This window comes from Chlorocebus sabaeus, chromosome 8, assembly GCF_047675955.1.
Source record: "Chlorocebus sabaeus isolate Y175 chromosome 8, mChlSab1.0.hap1, whole genome shotgun sequence".
NCBI classification, from domain to species: domain Eukaryota; kingdom Metazoa; phylum Chordata; class Mammalia; order Primates; family Cercopithecidae; genus Chlorocebus; species Chlorocebus sabaeus.
The window spans coordinates 13,554,328-13,576,252 of NC_132911.1; the positions used below are offsets into that span (position 1 = coordinate 13,554,328).

General features: G+C 34.9%; 1 protein-coding gene across 2 annotated transcripts in view; it reads right to left on the reverse strand.

The window, feature by feature from the left end:
* Positions 1 to 21,925, reverse strand: part of SGCZ (sarcoglycan zeta) — a 480,578-nt gene that overhangs the window by 7,090 nt on the left and 451,563 nt on the right. For both annotated transcript variants that reach the window (XM_073018632.1, XM_037983832.2), the window contains 2 exons: positions 12,882 to 12,954; positions 7,238 to 7,361 (listed from right to left, as the gene is read on the reverse strand). In XM_073018632.1, the coding sequence (XP_072874733.1) occupies positions 7,238 to 7,361; positions 12,882 to 12,954 (197 nt within the window). The remainder of the gene's footprint in view (positions 1 to 7,237; positions 7,362 to 12,881; positions 12,955 to 21,925) is intronic.

Below are 21,925 nucleotides of genomic sequence, written 5' to 3' on the forward strand. Positions count from 1 at the left end.
TCAAAGGCCTTTTCTGCATCTATTGAGATAATCAAATATCTTCTTCTGAGAAGTGTCTTTTCATATCCTTTGCCCACTTTTTGATGGGTTTTTTTCTTGTAAATTTGTTTAAGTTCTTTCCAGATTCTGGATATTAGCCCTTTGTCAGATCGATACATTGCACAAATCTTCTCTCATTCTGCAGGTTGCCTGTTCACTCTGATGATAGTTTCTTTTGCTCTGCAGAATCTCTTTAGTTTAATTAGATCCCATTTGTCAATATTGGATCCCATTTGTCAATATTGGCTTTTGTTGCCATTGCTTTTGTTGTTTTAGTCATGAAGCCTTTGCCCATGCCTATGTCAAGATTGACATTGCCTAAGTTTTCTTCTAGGGTTTTATGGTTTTAGGTCTTATGTTTAAGTCTTTAATCCATCTTGAGTTAATTTTTGTATAAGGTGTAAGGAAGGGATCCAGGTTCAGCTTTCTGCATGTGGCTAGCCGTTTTTCCCAACACCATTTATTAAATAGGGAATCCTTTCCCCATTGCTTCTTTTTGTCAGGTTTGTCGAAGTTCAGATGGTTGTAGATGTGTGGCATTATTTCTGAGGCCACTGTTCTGTTCCATTGGTCTATATATCTGTTTTGGTACCAGTACCATGCTGTTTTGGTTCCTGTAGCCTTGGATTATAGTTTGAAGTCAGGTAGCATGATGCCTCCAGCTTTGTTCTTTTTGCTTAGGATTATCTTGGCTATGTGGGCTCTTTTGGTTCCATAAAAAGTTTAAAGTCGCTTTTTCCAATTCTGTGAAGAATATCAATGGCAGCTTGATGGGGATAGCATTGAATCTATAAATTACTTTGGGCAGTATGTCCATTTTCACAGTAATGATTCTTATCCATGAGCATGGAATGTTTTTCCATTTGTTTGTGTCCTCTCTTATTTCTTTGAGCAGGGGCTTGTAGTTCTCCTTGAAGAGGTGCTTCACATCACTTTTAAGTTTTATTCCTAGGTATTTCATTCTTTTTGTAGCACTTGTGAATGGGAGTTGACTCATGGTTTGGCTCTCTGTTTGTCTGTTATTGGTGTATAAGAATGCTTGTGATTTTTGCACGTTGATTTTGTATCCTGAGACTTGGCTGGAGTTGCTTATATGCTTAAGGAGATTTTGGGTTGAGATGATTGAGTTTTCTAAATATACAATCATGACATCTGCAAACAGGGACAATTTGACTTCCTCTTTTCCTAAATGAATACCCTTTATTTCTTTCTCCTGCCTGATTGCCCTGGCCAGAACTTCCAACACTATGTTGAATAGGAGTGGTGAGAGAGGGCAGCCCTGTCTTGTGCCAGTGATCAAAGGGAATGCTTCCAGTTTTTGCCCATTCAGTATGATATTGGCTGTGGGTTTGTCATAAATAGCTCATATTATTTTGAGATACATTCCATCAATGCCTAGTTTACCGAGAGTTTTTAGCATGAAGGGGTGTTGAATTTTCCTAAAGGTCTTTTCTGCATCTATTGAGATATTTGTGCTTTTTATGATTGGTTCTGTTTATGTGATGGATTACATTTATTGATTTGTGTATGTTGAACCAACCTTGCATCCCAGGGATGAAGCTTGTCTTGATCATGGTGGATAAGCTTTTTGTTGTGTTGCTGGATTTGGTTTGCCAGTATTTTATGCGGATTTTCCAATCAATGTTCATCAGGGATGTTGGCCTAAAATTTTTGTTGTTGTTGTTGTTGTTGTGTCTCTGCCAGGTTTTGCTATCAGGACGATGCTGGCCTCATAAAATGAGTTAGTGAGGATTCCCTTTTTCTATGGTTTGGAATAGTTTGAGGAGGGATGGTATAGCTCCTCTTTGTACCTCTGGTAGAATTTGGCTGTATATCCGTCTGGTCCAGGACTTTTTTAGTTGGTAGGCTATTAATTATTGCCTCAATTTCAGAACTTGTTTTTGCTCTATTTAGGTATTCTACTTCTTGCTGGCGTAGTCTTGGGAAGGTGTATGTGTTCAGGAATTTATCCATTTCTTCTAGATTTTCTAATTTATTTGTTTTGAGGTGTTTATAGTATTCTCTGGTAGTAGTCTGTATTACTGTGGGATCGGTGGTGATATCCCGTTTATCATTTTTTATTGCATCTATTGGATTCTTCTCTTTTCTTCTTCATTAGTCTGGCTAGAGGTCTATTCCGTTGATCTTTTCAGAAAACCACCTCCTGGATTCATTGATTGTTTTGAAGGATTTTTTTGTGTGTGTCTCTGTCTCCTTCAGTTCTGCTCTGATCTTAGTTATTTCTTGTCTTCTGCTAGCTTTTGAATTTGTTTGTTCTTGCATCTCTAGTTTTTAATTGTGATGTTAGGGTGTCAATTTTAGATCTTTCCTGCTTTCTCCTGTGGGTATTTAGTGCTATAAATGTGCCTCTACACACTACTTTATGTGTGTCCCAGACATTCTGGTGTGTTGTATCTTTGTGCTCATTGGTTTCAAAGAACATCTTTATTTCTGCTTTCATTTTGTGATTTACTTAGTAGTCATTCAGGAGCAGGTTGTTCAGTTTCTATATAGTTGTGTGGTTTTGAGTGAGTTTCTTAATCCTGAGTTCAAATTTGATTGCACTGTGGTCTGAGAGACTGTTATGATTTCCATTCTTTTGCATTTGCTGAGGAGTGTTTTACTTCCACTTATGTGGTCAATTTTAGAATAAGTTAAATGTGGTGCTGAAAAGAATGTATATTCTGTTGATTTGAGATGGAGAGTTCTGTAGATGTTTATTAGGTCTCCTTGGTCCAGAGCTGAATTCATGTCCTGGATATCCTTGTCAATTTTCTGTCTTGTTGATCTAACATTGACAGTGGGGTGTTAAAGTTTCTCACTATTAATTATTGTGTGGTAGTCTAAGTCTCTTTGTTGGTCTCTAAGGACATGCTTTATGAATCTGGGTGCTCCTGTATTGGGTGCATATATATTTAGGATCGTTAGATCTTCTTGTTTCTTTGATCCCTTTACAATTATGTAATGACCTTCTTTGTCTCTTTTGATCTTCGTTGGTTTAAAGTCTGTTTTATCAGGGACTAGGATTGCAACCCCTGCTTTTTTATTTGACTCTCCCATTTTTAAATACCTTATTCTGCTGATCACTTGATGTGGTATTTTATAGCCATATTCACATCTTACTTTCCCTGCTAAATACATCCTCCTCAAAGATAGAATCATATTGAATTTTTAGTAATTCCTACCATGTTTAACTCTGCACATGCACCTTCTACATAACATAGTTATTCAATGACTATTCAATGAAAATCAATGGCTGCATTTATCAACAGTATTCAAAGTTAAAAAGCATGATTACAGCTTGTGTTTACTGATATCAATTGTTGAAATATATTACCCCATAGTTACTTCTGTGTTAAGTGATAGGAAAGCAAAGAGAAAGATGTGAAAGCAAGAAGTGCATAAAACTAAGCAAACAACAACAAAAACCCAAGGCAATACATTTTTGGGGTATGGATGTTTGGTCTCATTTCTTCCTGTGTTATACTTGGGGTTCTCTTACTTCTCCCCAGGGAATGCAAGATGATTCCTTTTATTGACTGAGTGGAAGAGGAAGTGGGCTTGTGTAGTTCAGTCTCTTTTCCTTACAACTTTTCAGGAGCTAGCATGTGTGCAGAGGAAAGGCATCCTCAAGCTTTGAAAATGCCGAAAGTATTATAGGGGCAAGCTTTGAGACTGTGGGGTTTAAGTCTACAGGTTTGGAGTTAAGTTCACCTTGAAGAAATACTAAAAGCTGGTGTTTCGGATAAGAAACCTTGAGACATACAGAGTTAAGGAGGGAGATATGAAAATCTAATGGAGATATGGAGAAGAGGGCTCATGTGGGATTGATCAGATGACTGTAAGAGTAAGTAAGGCTTGCAGGTGACACCTTAGAATCAAGCATGAACTATGGAGGCCTCATCAATGGAGTAAACCTTGAAGTACTCAAGCCTTACGATGAGTAACTTGCTTCAGCATAGCCATAATGGTGTTCTCCGGCTCTCCTATCCATTTAGGGGCTGCTTTAGATTGTATTTGGCTATATTACAATGCTTACAATTCCATACGTTTCTGAGATCCAAACCGTAGCTCCAACCATATAAAAAAAGTCATTTTTTATAATGGATAAATTCATTCATACGAAGTCCTCAGAAAGAGAAAATGATATTGTCTTGGCTTGACATAGAGGTGTAAGTCATAAGATTAAACGGGCTGTTATATATTCTTTTCAACATAGCATTCCTGCACCATGGATGAACTTCATCATATCTTTTTCTGTTCTGCCAGGGCAGTGAGGCTGTTCACTTTCCAACTTCTAAAATTGATATAGCTCTTCAATATTGTCTTATAAACCACATAATCCATCGGTTCTGGAACTCTTCCCTGAGCTCTTAAGTCACAGTCCAGTGTCTTTCCTCTACCAATAATTCATTTATCCTTCTGTCACCTGTTGAAATCTGGCCCAGGACTCACAAAGGGTATCTTAATTTTCAAAACAAAAAATTGTTTTCGGCCAGGTGCGGTGACTCATGCCTGTAATTCCAGCACTTGGGGAGGCCAAGGCAGGAAGATCACAAGGTCAGGAGTTCGAGACCAGCCCGACCAACATGGCGACACCCTGTCTCTACTAAAAGTACAAAAATTAGCCAGGCGTGGTGGCAGGTGCCTGTAATCCCAGCTACTAGGGAGGCTGAGGCAGGAGAATAGCTTGAACCCAGCAGGTGGAGGTTGCAGTGAACCGAGATCATGCCACTGCACTCCAGCCTGGGTGACAACAGCGAGACTCCGTCTCAAAAAAAATGCTTTATTATTTTTCTGTGATCTTGTGGTATATATGCTGTTATTGTATTACATCATTTACAGTATTCTCCATACAATTACAATTTATGTTGGTTTCCAGACTGAGTCTGAAATACTTTATAATACTATGTCTGAAATGACTATGAATTTTCAACAGTGCAGAATTTTACATACCATTTCATTCTTCTACATTTTATCCATCATTTTAGATACCTCAATACCATGACTGATATTAAGTAGTTTAAAAACTATCTAAGGATAAGGACATTATATACCTCTATATTGTTTAGTAAATGCTATTTCTTCATAGGAAAAAGACATGCTGTTTTAAGTGCTGTGCTTTTCTGTACTTTTATTTTGTTACTATAAAAAAAAAATCCACAGATGAAAACCTGTGGCTATGATGTATTTACAGCATAATACTCATTTGACAATGAAGTTATAATATATAATTGAATCAAAGGACATATGGGACAAAATAGATATTAATAATAATCAATATTACGAGCAATTTGAATGAAACAGTTACCATTATCAAAGCAACTCTTTTTTTTTTTTGAGGCGGAGTCTCGCTCTGTCGCCCAGACTGGAGTGCAGTGGCAGGATCTCGGCTCACTGCAAGCTCCGCCTCCCGGGTTTAGGCCATTCTCCTGCCTCAGTCTCCCGAGTAGCTGGGACTACAGGCTCCCGCCACCTCGCCCGGCTAGTTTTTTGTATTTGCTAGTTTTTTGTATTTTTTAGTAGAGACGGGGTTTCACCATGTTAGCCAGGATGGTCTGGATCTCCTGACCTCGTGATCTGCCTGCCTCGGCCTCCCAAAGTGCTGAGATTACAGGCTTGAGCCACCGCGCCCAGCCCAAAGCAACTCTTTAAATAGAATGCAAGATGTTTAAGAAAGACTTCCATCCTGCTGTGTTAGACAAAGGATTGTGGTCTACAACTGTAGTGGAAAGAAACCCTGACAGAATATATTAATATATTTTCAAAATATTATACATTAGATTGCTAGATCATTTATGTTGTAATATCTGCTAAGACTCTAATATGGTCCTACTAGTAAATCTACTTTTAAAAAGGAAACAAAATGTATAGTTAAAATTAATCTGGAATTAATAACTGAGATAATGGTATAAAGATAAAAAAAAAGGAATATTCCTTCTGCCTGTATAAAATTATGACCTCATCATTATATCTGAAGAGGACTGAAATACTCCAGAACATGCCTTTCAACTTCTCCTTTCATTCTTTTCTTTTTCTTCTCATAATTTAACCTTTGTGGGCTCATAATTATATAAATAACACAAGAGGAAAATAAAATGTATTTTCTACTAAGGGAATGTATCCGTAGGAAAAGCAATGCAACAGAGTTAGACCGTCAAGAACGTTCAAAATTCTAGTAAAAATATACAGACTAGCATATGAATCATGTATGAGCATTTAACTAAGGTAGAATTAAAAATGAACAGGCATGAAAACATTTGCCAAGATGTCCAGATTTGGAAAAAAAAAAAAAAAAAAAAGATGAGAATGCTAGAAATTAAAAACATAATCACTAAAGCTCAATGTATGGATAAAATAAGAGATTAGATACTGGGGAGAACCCTGAAAATACAGACCTAACAAAGAAATCGAAACTGGGAAGGAGAGGGTAAGAGATGTGGGAGGTGTGAAAATGCAAAGTTATGTCTTCAGAGTTTATCTGAAGAAATAATGCAAATTTCCAGAATTGATTAAAATGTGATTCTGCAGATACAGCAATGACGGTAAATAAAATGCATGTATACTTATGACTTTATAGTGGAAGAGTAGAACACCAAAGACAAAGTATTATTTAAAGCACAGAGCAAGAGAAAAAAATAATGTCTACAGGAGTAGCAACAAGATTTAAAGGAAATGCTTGGGGAATAAAGGTAATATAAAATAAAAATATTAATGTGTACATCCTTATCCAGGACATTTATTAAACCTAAATTTATGAAATGATAATTTATAAACAGTAAAACTTTTGTTTTCCTTTTAGATAAATAAAGGTACTCTATGTAAACAAACAACCAAAGTGCTTTCTGGAAGAACTTTCTGAGTATCAAGATATAACAAGCATTTAAAAAGGACTGTCATTATTCTTGACATTATCTTGTATTTTCAAAATGGGCAGATAAATATAATTAATATCAAGTATTTAGATGTCCCATTTATAATTGACTTGTGAAGGAATATCTTTCAGTAGAAAATAAATGGAGTTGTAACTTAGTAACATTGTTACCAAATTTCATATTCAAGAAATAAGTATGTATTTGTATAATTTAAACTTTTCCACAAAGCACTTCTTTATGCTTCCCCTGGAACCATATGCATATAATTTGAGAACATGCACCCTCAGCAGTAAAGGGCCAGGGCCGACCTTTCGGGGACTCACCTCCCCTTCTGTAGACTGCAAATGGAGCTCCTTCCTGCAGGTGGCCTTGAAGTCTCCTGCAGCAGCACTCACCTGGACCCCACGAGGAGCTTCCATGATCAAGGATCTGGTGGGTGATTCAAGCCTGAGGGAAAAACAAAAAAAAAAAATCATTCATAGAAAAAAGAAAATTTTTGATAAACTAGAAGACAACATTAGTCAACTTAAAACAACCACCAGAAAAACATACAGACCAGACAGGAATAAAGAAAGAGTCCTACCATGTTAGGCAAAGCCCAAATGAGTTTTAGAACAATTTTTGATTGACTTATCTATTTTTGGCTCTTTATCAAAATCTACATGTATTCACATCAAGTATTGACTCTCACGTTCATGACAATTTGCTTATGGTTTCTTTTGCTGTTTCCCCTCATAATGCTCATGAAAAGTAGGGTGTGGTAAGTATACTTGCTAAAATTTTGAATAACTCACTAATATTAATGATGGAGGTTTAATAAAAAAAATAGTACTGCAGTTTAAGATGTAGATATATGTATTCCTCAATAAAGAATCCCTGTCTTGTAAACATGAATGAGTTAATGAAAATCATTAATATTGCAAACTTTCAGGCATGCACAAAATATTATGAACTTGACACCTCTAGAAACTGATTAAAATAATGAAATAAGACATTTTCTACATCAACTAACTCTGATGGCCCCGTGAAATGTCCACAGAATGAGTGACATTAGTCTAGGAAAGAAAAATCAATAGGAGGGTAATATAAATCAATAGGAGGGTAATATACAAGTATAAATGTGATTGAAGGTTGGCTACATAAATTATGAGGGCAAAAAAACAAGCGTTTTACACAGTCATGCCTATAGAAAGAGAGTTGGGAGGCAGTTTTCAAATTATCTTAAAATATGACACTAGAGAAAAAGCAAAATGACACAATACAGGAACTAGAATACAGTGGTAAAAAGTGCTAGTATGAGAAGAGGTAGGATCCATGCATTGGTCTTTTTAGATCAGCTTTCTGCCTTGGGGATGCAACTGCCTGTGATCCCCTTGACCACGGGAGTTTAAGAGGTGGGTCCCCTCAGGCTCACATTCACTGTTATCCAGCACAACTGGTTTTGTTTTCGGTTTCTGAGGCAATAAATTCAGAGTTGTTTTGCAGAAAGAACCACATCAAATGCTTAGGTCTCTGGAGTTCAGCTCCCTCTCAGCAGGAAAGTCAAACTTAAAAGTGATATGGAAGGAGCAGAACCAGCATTTAGAAGTGGTTTCAACACTTTCATTTTCTCTTGCAACTTTAAAATTGTAATCCCTATGGGCCATTTGGAGATCTATCCTCATATAATCCCTGAAGGGGAGAGGTTTTGAATGTATCTATTTTTAATAAACGTCTGTATTTTTTTTAATTAAACAGAACTCCCCGTATTTTCCATAGAATATTTGATTTCCATAGCATATTTGAAAACTTGAAGACAATCACTCATAATCCCCTTACACAATTTACTATTAGCATTTTACACACAGTATCTAAATGTCAAAATTTGAATGTTAAAATGTATTTTTTATCACTGATTTTTCCCTGATACATAACCCTTCTAGAACTACGCAGACTCTTAGCAACACAGCATCAACAATTAAATGTTGTCCCATGGCCAGGTACGGTGGCTCATGCCTGTAAACCCAGCACTTTGGGAGGCCAAGCGTAGTGGCGGGCCCCTGTAGTCCCAGCTACTCGGGAGGCTGAGGCAGGAGAATGGCGTGAACCAGGAAGGAGGAGCTTGCAGCGAGCAGAGATCACACCACTGCACTCCACACTGGGCGACAGAGCGAGACTCCGTCACAAAAAAGAAAAACGAAAATGGTGTCCCACTTCTCTCTTGTATGGAAATTCTCCCGTTCACTGAGGAGGGTTTCACAGACTTACTTATATTATAGTACAGGTTTTCAATTAAACTATTCATGTTATTATGAAATATTCTCTGAAAAAGCCTATTGAAAAAGGAAACCTAAGTTTATTGGCACTACTTGTGGATTTCTATGTAAATAGTCAATGGAATTAGTGACTTATAATTGTATTCATGTGGAAAGCATTACAGCAAATATAGCAGTGAGTTTCAGACTAGCTTTCACAGTGGGTAGCTAGTAGTATGACAGAGAGAGAAGGATTAACGTTTAACTCAAGTCCCTCTACCACCTGGTTTTTCAAAAGCATTCTGTTTTTCATGGTGTTTATATACCAAAGATGCAAGAAGATACTGTTTTTAAGGTGTTATGCAACTATCAAATTTAAAAAGTCTGTGGCCTAAATCTCTAGAAGAATTCTCAACCTTCAGAAAAAAGAATTCAGACTTTAAAAGAATTCAGACTTTAAAACAACCTAAGTTGCAAGAATGCAATTGTTAAGTATTAAGCAGAACTTAAACATCAGAAGAAACAAAAAGAAAGGTAGGGAAAAGGAAAGGAAAGAAAGCAAATATACTACTTTATCATAATGTTCTTCTCATAGGTAGAAGAACACCAGCAAAGCGATCTACCCCTTTGTTGAGGAAATGTCTCAGACAACATCCTGACTGCTTAATAGAGTTTTTTTCCTTGAATATATTAATGATGTATATTAGAGCTATGTGTTTCAAGAGATTAACTTGGAGCCTGCAAACCTTAATATTTCTGTGTTAAGGTGTATTTTTGCAAGAATGAGAATTAGGAAAAGATGCCAAATATATGATTAAATATTAATTCATTTTACAGAATCCAAGTGCAGATTATTTTCTTATTCTGTACTTAATGGATCTCAGATCCAAAAATAAATCTGTAGGAAATCGGCACTGTATAATTAATTTCATCACTTTTTACCATAGGTACAGAAACTCTTCAAACTGTAGCAACTTAACTATATGTTAATGTAAGAAATAAAAAAGTGAACATTGGGCTGTTGTGGGCAAATTTACTATTATGTCTTTGTTAACTATTTAACACACATTGTTTAGCCTTTTAAAATATAGACTCCATACTACAAAACAGTATTTTATCTAAAAAAAAAAAAAATCAAAGAAAATCCACAGTTTTAAAATGCACATGAAAACAGAACTTGAGAAATAGTAGATACTCATCAAACATCTGCTGAATAAATAAGTTATAGAAATCACCACATTTCTTCACCAAAATATTAATACTCTATTAATATAATAGACTTTTGAAATTTTTTCTGAAGTCTAAATCAAAGAAAACATGGCTACTTACTCCCTAAATTAACAGTTTATTGACTTGGCCAACCAATGAAACCGTGTTGAATAGAACTAGGCCTCAAGTGACAGTACTTAGTTCTCTGAAAGGAAAACTGTCAGCAAGGCTTGTAAAGTTTTTCTCAAACACCCTGCTTTTAATGTTCATTACACAAATAAATAATTGAATACCTACATAATTACTCGACTTTGCTTCTGTTTCAGTTTGGAAATTTAGTAATACTTATCTTCGGGATTGCCAGTCTGCTTTTACAACCAGCTGATAAATCCAGCTTAGTGCGATGTTTAAATAATGATGAATAATTAGAAAATGAAAACCAGAAACACTATAAACTAGATATAATATCGTTCACATTTTCACTTATGAATTGTGAAATATGTCAGCAAGATAATTAAAATACCAGTTGGTTCTTATTCCTCTTTTAACAATAGACTCTCCATAGTTACTAAAACGTTAGAAATAAAAAAATATTTCTTAAGAATAAATGTAAATAATTTAAAAATACTTCTATAAATGTAATTTTTCAAGTTTATTGAATAAATTAGTAAACAGCTGTGTCTGTATTAAAACACAGATGAAAAAAATTGGAATCAATGCTCTCCACATGTGCCTTTGTAATACAGTAATGACTGCAGCCAACATGTGCCTTTGTAATATGACTGCAGCCACTTTCCTTATATTGCAACTCATTTAGTTAATATCCCCATTTTTCGTCTTTGCTAAGTTTCAGTAACTCACATTAACAAATACTTATTGCAACTGGGATGTGTAAGATAACAGTGCTGGCTGCTCCAGCATTAAGGATGAACAAGGGACATGTGTATCCTGTTCTAATGGAATTTATAGTTTGTTAGGAGAAGACAGATACAATAAATATTTTCACAAAAGTTGTTTAATTCCTCCCTAAAAAAAAAAAGCCATAAATGAAGATTTTAGCACCCTATGAGATGCTGTTTACACACACTCCTCAGCACACTCCTAAATCCCTAGGGTTTCTATCTAGAGTAGGTAATGATTACGTTGGTCTTCTAAAATAAGTCTTAGTTCTTGAAGAAGGCCACTTTTTTTCTAATATTGTTCCCTAGCTTGTTTGAATCTGTGTTACTCAAGTAGTGAGAAACTGAGTTCTTTAGGAAATTTTTTCATAGGACTCTAAAGGACTAAAAAATTTACTGTTGTAAAGTATGGTTTTGTTGCCTTAAAGATTTTCAACTTTATTTTTTGTTTCCATCTGAGTACGTATACACTCATCCAGTGTGAAGGGCTAAACACCAATCCTTATGAATAAAAAAGTTTTTTAACTTAATATTTTTATTTTGCTTCCCAAGACAGCAACTGTGTCTCTCAGGTTGATACTTTGATCCAACTTTAAAAGTGACTTTTAATATGTGATTAGGTTTTATCAGCAGTATTTGCATATTTCCTTTTCCTATACAATAATAAGTTCATGTCAGAATGTAATTTTCCTATCATAAATTATTAAACCATAATCACCAAATCTTATGTATTGAATTATAGAACATCCACTGAGCAGTTTTGTATGAGGAATCTAGATTTTAATATTTTGAATTTAATCAACAGTGGTAATAATTATCCTGGGAAGAATTCCCTATAATGTTGGAATTTTCTGGATGGTGAGAGCTTTTACAAATAACTGCCTCCTAGAACCATTACACTATCAGGAAATAGTTTATTCCATTGGAAATATTAGACTCAGGAACTCCATCCAAGTCCAATTAAGTTCTGCCTTTTTCTGATTAGCTTCCATTTGCTTCCATATTCCCCTTTATGCAATACTCTGTGATCATTTATAGCTTTCTCAGCTCCCTATTTGCCCTGTCTTTATTCCTATAGATGCCATATATTTCATTATATATGTTGGATTTTCCAGCATTCCTGTTTTTGTTGTTGTTTTTATTGTGTTTTGTTTCATTTTTACAGATGGGGTCTTACTGTGTTTTCCAGGCTGAAGTACAGCAGCATGATCATAGCTCACTGCAGCATCGACCTCCTGGGCTCAAGCAATCCTCTGGTCTCAGCCTCCTGACTAACTTGGACTACACATGTGCACCACCATGTTCGACTAATTTTTATGTTGCCAGGTCTTGAACTTATGATCTCAACTGATCCTCCTACCTTGGCCTCCCAAAGTGCTGGGATTACAGGTGTGAGCCACCACACCCGACCTCAGCATCCCTATTTTTATTAGTTCCTCTGACTTACTCTATAACTGCCTTTGCCTTTTCTTTTCTACATTCTTGCTATCTAATATATTCATTTTTGTATTTATTTTAAGTATATTGGGGGAAACATTGTCTAGCTGTCTATTTTAGTTCTCCTAAATGATGGAGAACTAAACAGTGATGGAATTTAGGCCACATGTGTAAGAGGAAGCACTTACCTGAGATCTTGGGATGGCTCTGCTCTGATGTGCGGCGTCTCCACAGAGTGCCCAAATACGGCTCCTTCAGTGCCTGGGGGTAGCATGAATATAGCAGTCAGTATAGGCAAGTCCACACAGTGACTTTCATCTCTATTTTTATGCATCAAATATTCTTCCCAAAGAGAGAAAACTTAAAATAGGTATATATCATCTATTAGTCCGTTTTCACACTGCTGATAAAGACATACCCGAGACTGAAGAGAAAAAGAGGTTTAATTGGACTTGCAGTTCCACATGGCTGGGGAGGCCTCAGAATCATTGCAGGAGGCAACAGGCACTTCATATATGGCGGTGGCAAGAGAAAAATGAGGAAGATGCAAGAGCAGAAACCCCTGATAAAACCATCAGATCTTATGAGACTTATTCACTACCACAAGAACATTATGGGGGAAACCGCCCCCATGATTCAATTATCATCTACCGGGTCCCTCCCACAACACATGGGCATTATAGGAGTACAATTTTCTCGATGAGATTTGAGAGGGGACACAGAGCCAAACCATATCACAGGATATGAATGAGAAGAATTGGAAGAATATCACCAGGCAGGGAAGAGTCAATCAAGGTAAATGTAAATGTCATTATATATTAACTGATTTTAAAATTAAATTATTTATAAAAGTCAAGATTCCCACTCTCTCATTAAAGAACAAAAGCTTATCTCTGTCCCTTGCCTTATTTTCCAGTTAAGGGAAATTGAGGGAGGGATACATCACAATACTTAATTCTGTGTTTCTATAAATAATAGCAGGTCATGAATAAAAATGTGGAGGTGAGCTCCAGTGTAGCCTACTATTGGTTTTTACAGACATACCCTGATAGATGTTTAGCAGTTCTCACACACAGAGCTCCCACCTTTGATTACAGTAACCACCAAATGAGAGAGAACATGTCATGTTACTTTGACCTCTCTGGGGTTAGGGCTTTATCTAAAACCATGAACTGCTTTAAATCATGTTGTTATAGTTGGTTTCATATGGCATCATAGTTTTCCAAAGAGGTCATATACTCTAACACTTTTCTCAGGAGGTTGAATGATACTCTATCTCAGCTTTCATTTACTGAATCTAGTTTTGTTTTTTTTTTCCAGATTCCCATAGCTTTTTCATAATTTAAGTAAAATGGAAGGATTCTTCAATTACCGAAATCAAGTGGAAAAAAAAATGCTCCAAATAAGATGACACTGAGAAAATCTTTTCTGTAATTTTGCATAAATGTCTTTGATTATCACCCTCAAAATAAACTTTATGATTTTGTTTTTTGATCTAATCTTCTTCAAACTTCTTAGTTTAAGAACCTCATATCTGTTCCATCAGTGGCTTCGACACTAGCTAAATTATACAATGTAACATAAAAATATATATTTGAAGTATACAAAACAAATATGCTTTTGTCTAATGAGAAAAAATCATGTAAAACATATTAATTCAAGAGGCAATGATGAAATTGCCACTAGGAAATTAAAGCTAAAATTCTAATCCCTTAAAAATAAATTGCTATATATGGAAATGTATTAAATAAATTGCTATATATGGAAATGTATTAGAACCATCAGATGACTCCTTTGCATAATATAGCAATACAGACTTTGATCATGAATAGAAGAGGAAGAGATTTTTTTTTCAAAGACTGTATGATTTCATCTATATTCTGGTTCTGAGGGCAAACTTACCAGGTTCTGCTGCAGTAAATCCCTAAGATTGCAGATTTCTGTTTATAAACTAAAAGCTATTGGCATTTGTTGAACACTTAATGGGTTTAATAGTGTTCTGTCTTGTCTCTCTCTGTCTCTCCTGTGACTCTGTAGGACATATGCTCCTTGTTTTTAACACTTTTCCTCATGAATTTTGAGAAGTTACTTCTTTAAGGAGTTTATTCAGTTGATATTTTGGAAGATATTTATTTTATTTCTCCAAGTGGAATGTTCCTTAAGATAGGTCTTTAAAAGTAAAACAGTAGTTGGAGGTAATAGTAATTTTGTGATCATGATGGAGATAGCATGTGAAAGAATATTACAAGATACATATTTGTATATCTCAAAGAGAGACTCTGGCATTTTGTAATAAGATATGCATCCCAGAAAAGAGAGTTATCCATGTGCAAAGTTTAAAAATTAATTTCCACTATTGCATGATTATGAAAATTTCCCAGATAAGGTGACAGAAATATAATTAGACATCAGTAATATTTACTTTCAAATACATAATGACATACTTAGTAACTAAGCACAAACTATATCAGTGAAAATAAAAATACAATGTCATCAAAAGTGTAAATTTTCAAAGAGAAATAAAAACTGAAAGAGGTCTCAATTCTGAGTTCCAATATAAAAATAATCATTTTTAAAGGATTCTTGAGGAAATAAATATGTAATCATGCCACTTAAAGGGTGAAATTGTAAACTAAATAATACGAGTAATTAACAAAATGCAGGCCTCTAGAAAATGAGAAATTCACTGTCCCTGTTTCTGTTCTGAATGAGCCAAAGGTACGAAATTAATAAGCGACACAGATAATCTTAAAGGAAATCAGTAAGGGATGATAAAAGCCACCTGAACCAGGTATGAACTCTAACAGCATAAAAATTAAAACTCAGAACATGCACAGTGGCTCATGCCTGTAATCCCAACAGTTTAGGAGGATGAAGCAGGCAAATCACCTGAGACAAAGAGTTCCAGATCAGCCTGGCCAACATAGCAAAATTCCCTCTCTACTAAAAATACAAAAATTAGCAGGGCATGGTGGTGCACAGTAGTCCCAGCCGCTTGGGAGGCTGAGACAGAGAATAGATTGAACCTGGGAGGCATAGGTTGCAGTGAGCTGAGACTGCACCACTGCATTCTGGCCTGGACAACAGAGGGGAGACTGTCTTTAAAAAAAAAAACTTTAAAAAATTAAAAACTCTATCTCCCATGAATTGAAAATTTTTACCATGTGGATTATTAATAGGGTTGCAAGATTTGGCAATATAACAATATATGACACTGAGTTAATTGGAATTTCAGATACACATCAAATCATTTTTTAGTGTAAGTAAAGGATATTTACAGGGGATATACTTATACTGAAAGCATGTCATGAGTAATTAAGTAAATTCAAAATTAGTAAGGCATCCTATACTTGACCTGGAAACCCTAACAATTTATCAACATCCTTTTGATACACAAGGACAGATCTGATTTACAGTCACTTCGAGAAAAGAAAGACTGTCATGAGTTCTCATCACAGGCTCTAGAAACCATAGAAACAAAAAAAGAAGGATAGACATAAAAAGGACAGAAGGAACATAACAGAGATACACATTAATATGCATATGTAAACTTATTGAATAAATGTTTGTTTTTCATTGCTGTTGTAAGGGGCTGTTCAAAAGGGTATAACGTTCAATAGTGCTTGATTATATAATCCTATAAAGGATGTTTCAGATAATTTAAACTGACTACAATGTTACAAGACATAGGGGAAACCTATACTGTTGGCTATTGCAATTGTCAGAAAAAAAGGAGGTAAGAAAATTCAGGGTCCAAAAGTAGTAGAAGCCATTCACATGATAATTTCTGTCTTCTGCAGGAAAGAATAAGGATGGCATATTCTCTTTTGCTGGAAAGGAGAAAAGGCAGATACGGATTATGGTCCTACTTTGTATTTAAAGAGTTTAAGTCATAAGGTAGGATACTACCCTTTGCAAATGCCTAACATAAAATGCCACACCCTCAAAAACAAATTATTAAAATTAAATGCAAGCACTTCGTCTGATGTGGCTATCTATATTCTAAATGTTATCTATACTATAAATGTTATATCCTATGCTACTCATTATTCATCCGTTGGCATAGATATACTTTTTACAGGAGTCATTGGTCCCAGAAGAAGAGGTAGCACAAGAAAAGGAAACCCAAGGAAAAGCACCAGAGAGAATGCAAACAACCAACCAAGAAAGGCAAGAATTCCTCACATTGAGAAAAAGAAAGTCAGGCAGGAAATTGTATTTTTAAGTTATTTGACCTGATATTTGCCAAATGAGAACTTTTGCTGGCCTTTATTTTTCCAATGAAATCAACTATGATCATGAATTTTCTGAGTTTTTTTTTTTTTTTTTTGTGGGGGGGAGGGGATGGATTTTATGTAGATATCAACATGATGTGAAAGAGAAACTACAAGAGAAATCCAGAGTCCACGGGGCAAAGATTAACAGGACATGAACAGCTAGCCTCCCAGCCCTATGGCACTTCACAGGAATCTCAGACAGCATTTCAAATTCTTCCACTAGAATAGGGATAAGGTCCAGGGATATTTTTCTATATCTCAAGGGACAGAAAGATTCCTATTTATTTATGATCTTCAATTTTGAATCTGTATTAGTAAATATATTCAAACTTTTGGAAGTCGTCCTGCCTTACTTTCTTTTTCTTTATTTGCATGTGTTTCCCCAATCTAAATTAGTATTAAAATCTAGATTAAACTGGGAATAGACTTGTTTTATTCCCAGGTTTACTTTAATTTGTTTCTAAATCTTGGCCAAGTATTTAAAGCCCTCTGGTTTTTATTTGTAAAATTAAAAACCAGATCATGAATAACATGATCTCTAAAGTACTTTCAATTTCTAACAGAATTATACGATTTTTTTTTCAAACATGTCAAAACTTGTATACTAATAACTCTTCTCATTCCTCCTTAAATACAAGTGGAAAGGAGTTTGCTCCTCCGAATCAAAAGAAAATAAATTATTTTGGGTAAGCGATGGAGTAATAATACTGGAAAAAAATATTAATTGGCATTTCTTTTATTCCATTAAAAAGGGTTCCTTTGAATCCCGAAAAATTTATTAGATAAAATGTCAACCTATTTCAACGTATACTATGTCTCTTATTTGTGTTATTTTAATAATCTAAGTGTTGTTTTTGTCTCCACTTAACACGACAAAACACAACCTATACATTGCTGGAGTAATTTTATCAAAACCATTGATAGCTCACCTGTGCAAAAAGCTGTAATTATTTTCTTGGACACTGCTTTTGCCCAGTATTCAGTATTCCTGTAATCTGACCCCATTTGTCTGCTCAAACATCTTTTCTTCTACTTATTTATAAAATATCTTTACTAATTTCTCACCTCCTAAGGCATATGCAGATATCTTCATTCTCTGAACATATTTACGGTTTACTGCCTGTAACACTTATGTTTAATCTACCATATCTATTCTTACATGTTTTTAATTATGTGAGTTGCTTATGTTTCAGGCCCAAAAAATGAAGATATATTCCTTATATGCCACTGTATTCTTGCACACATGATGTATTTGAGGTAATTAATAAATATCGATAAGGATCCATATTTCAAAGCCTTTTTTGAAAGTTTTTTTGTTTGTTTGTTTGTTTGTTTTTGAGACGGAGGCTCGCTCAGTCACCCAGGCTGGAGTGCAGTGGCGCGATCTCGGTTCACTGCAAGCTCTGCCTCCCTGGTTCACCTCATTCTCCCTCCTCAGCCTCCCAAGCAGCTGAGACTACAGGCGCCCGCCACCACGCCCGGCTAATCTTTTGTACTTTTTAGTAGAGACGGGGATTCACTGTGTTAGCCAGGATGGTCTGGATCTCCTGGCCTCGTGATCCACCCGTCTCGGCCTCCCAAAGTGCTGTCCTTTTGTTTTTTAATTCTAGTTTGATTAATGGTAACACTATATTCCAAACACCCAGGTAAACTGGGGACGTATACCGAGATGTCCTTTCTTGTTCAACATCCTTGTTAGGGTACTTGTTTCCACGTCTTCAATATCACATACATTTTCTGCTCATAATTCCTCCATACTGGTGCCAAATGATGTTCTAAAACACAAAATTGACTTTGTAACTCTCACTTAAAATATTTCACGAATCCAATATCTGTAGAAGTCAAGCCCACATTCCTTAGGATTTACTGCTTAGCAGTTCTGTGCATTTTACATTTCAGTGACAAGACAGCTCTCGAATATTTTGCCATGTGTATGGACTGTCATGAGAACCCCTTCTTGTTCTCAGCATATGCAACCTCTTTCTCATCATTAGATGGTAATCTCTTCTCATTTTTCAAGATCTGAATCTAAATTATCATATCTATGAAACATTTTCTTGGTTCTTGCAGCTTTTCCTCCTCCTGGCCAGTTTCCCCAGGATCTTGCAAAAATTACTGGTGTATATTTCTAACATTGCATTGCAATTTGCTTTAAGCTCTTCTCCAGTAACTTAGGACTTTCTTGAAGTCAAAGACTGTCTTGATAAAAGTTGTATACTTAGTACTGATTATGGATTGTGTTACATAGTTGAGGATCAGTAAATTAAAGAATGTGAATAAAACAATAATTAACAAAAGCATGCATAAAATGCTTTCTATTTTATAACTGATATGTAAAACATGCTAAGTTTCTGTTTCCTAGTGTATCTCCTTGTTTAACACTTTAACACAAATTAACATCCTGAGATGATTATCTGAATGTACTGAAACTTATTATGAGCATAGCCAAAGTGATTTTTTTCTAATGAAACAGGGAAATAACATTATTAATTGTCTTGGAAAGAAAGCAAAAGAAAAAAAAAAAAAAGAACACCATACTGTTCATTTAGGACTGAAAGATAAGCTGCCAGGATTTCTGAAAAGAAATTATTTCAAAATCTGTTTGGACTTTTCATTTGGTATTTTTTTCATCATTTAAAAAAATGTCTCAAAGCCTTCACTCTTGGATGCCAAGTAATATCTTCTCATCCACTTAAACAGTTTCAGAAGACAGAGATAAAGAAAAAGACATTTGGTGATCAAAAGGAAAATGCATTAAAATAAAGCTATTTTCTTCAAAATGAAGTATATTTCAAAAATAAGTTGTTACTAATGAAATTAGACTAAAATATATCAGCACTGAAATGATCCAGACTTCCATATGGCTCTCATTTTGTAAGCTTCAAGAAGTTACGTTTTACTAGCAGTTGCTTCTCTGAGTTTTAGGAGGAAAAACTCATTTATTAATTCTTTCCATGCCTTTTAGTCAACAATAAGAGTAATACTTGAAATTTAAAATCACGTGTAAATAAAACAGAATTAAAAAGAAAATAAATTATTTCCAACTTGAATGAATATGTGGTTTGATGGAAATGACATTTTAAAAAAAGTATATAAATAATACATTTCCTAATTCCTACTTCCAAAAAATGAAAACATTACAGTGGATGAGCAGAGCTTTCTTCGTTTACTCTTAAGATATATATTTTCAGGAAATAGAAAATTCCAAAGTATGTGATTACTAAGGTTGTCATTTGCCCTTTACTTAAATAAAACCACTAAGCAAAGGAGAAGTAACACACACAAAACTGAGGCTTCTAGAGAATCCTGAGTGAGAAAGCATCATCAAGAACGCCCCTTTAGCAAATATAATCAGAAGATTCTGTGGTTATGAACTTTTTAAAAGGCAGCAATATTTGATTCAATTTACAGCTTCATTGTAAACATTATAACTCTAATGAATTGAAATGCAAAAATATGCATTAACCTATTTGATAGCACATGAGCTACCCATACTGTCATTTATTACATTTTTTAAAATTTTATTAAAGATTAATGATGAAATTGAGAAGATTAAGAAGATTCTTAGGTAAATTATCTTTTTACCACCTTTACATAAAGTCTAGATAAGCTTTGAACATACTTAATCTAGGAGTATGTTTTGTCTTAAGATTTGGACAGTTTACCTTAAATACAGATATGATAGCTGATACTAGTCTTGACTCTTTGAACTCACATTTATTCTTATAAATGTAAATGTTTTTTAAAGTTTTTGGTATAACCCTTGCCTTGATAACCCTCTATCATTAATCCAGTGAAATTCAAGCTTTGTGGAAATTCATTTATTTGAAAATTTCCCATCAGTTGCACCATCAAACTGAAGTTTCTTCGGGGTGGGGGTGGGGGGGGCGGGAAACTAGTAAATTCCTTAATCCTATATTTTTGCCTTATTTTATTCTTCAAACTCTTCACCTCTATTTAGATTACTTTCTGAAGAGAAACAAGATGGCTTCCTACTGCTATTAGTCATAAAAGGAGAAACTGTGTTTTCCACTGGCAGGTCATACTGACCATTACCAAATGGAATGCCTAATGCTAGAGACTCATCTCAGCAGCACTTTCATTTCTTAATTCTTTATTCCTTAGGACTTCTGGTGCACTGATATCAAAGTGCTTTCTATGGACAATAAAAATCAGTAAATAAATTGTCTAAAACAGATGGTACATAATTGTCTTCGGGGGCTTCAAATATTGCATTGGTTTATGGATTTATCTGAAACTTCTACAAACATTTTTTACTCTGAATAAAAGCAAAATCTTGTATGTTCAAAAGATGCTAATTATATCAATAGCTTTATGAGCCTGAGTTGCATGGTTAATCTACATAAACTAACATATCAAAATTTTTTTAACATAGTATCTCATGAACCACAATTTATTTAGAATTTCCTTCTTACCTCAAGATATCTAAGAGATTTTAAAACATCAAAGTTTTACATGTAATTTTTTTGGGTCTCTCTGCCAATGAGAAAAGATTCAGAATCTGGGATCTTTGTATATACAACTTGCCTTAATATGTAATTGTCATTCATTTACTAATAACCAAATTTTACAAAAATTCACATAAAAGCTGAAAGCCTCATAAGCCTATCATCCAGTAACAAGATAGTAAGACATGCATAGAGTCCAAATGAGAATCAGAACATGCTTGTTAATGCCCAAATAAATTCTCTTCATCTTTTTGTTTCTATGATTTTACCTTTTGTTGCTCAAGGTTGCTCCTTCGATTTTTATCACTTGCCATGTAATTCATATATACCAATAGGTAAATTTTAAAAAGCTCCCTTTATTTTCATTTGTTTCTTAACCATAAGAGGACTGGTAGCATTCTTTTACTTTTTACTTTTAATTAAAGAAATGGCATGTTTCTCCAGAACTAACGTCTGGTTTCCCCAATAATGAAGTTTCTACAGTAA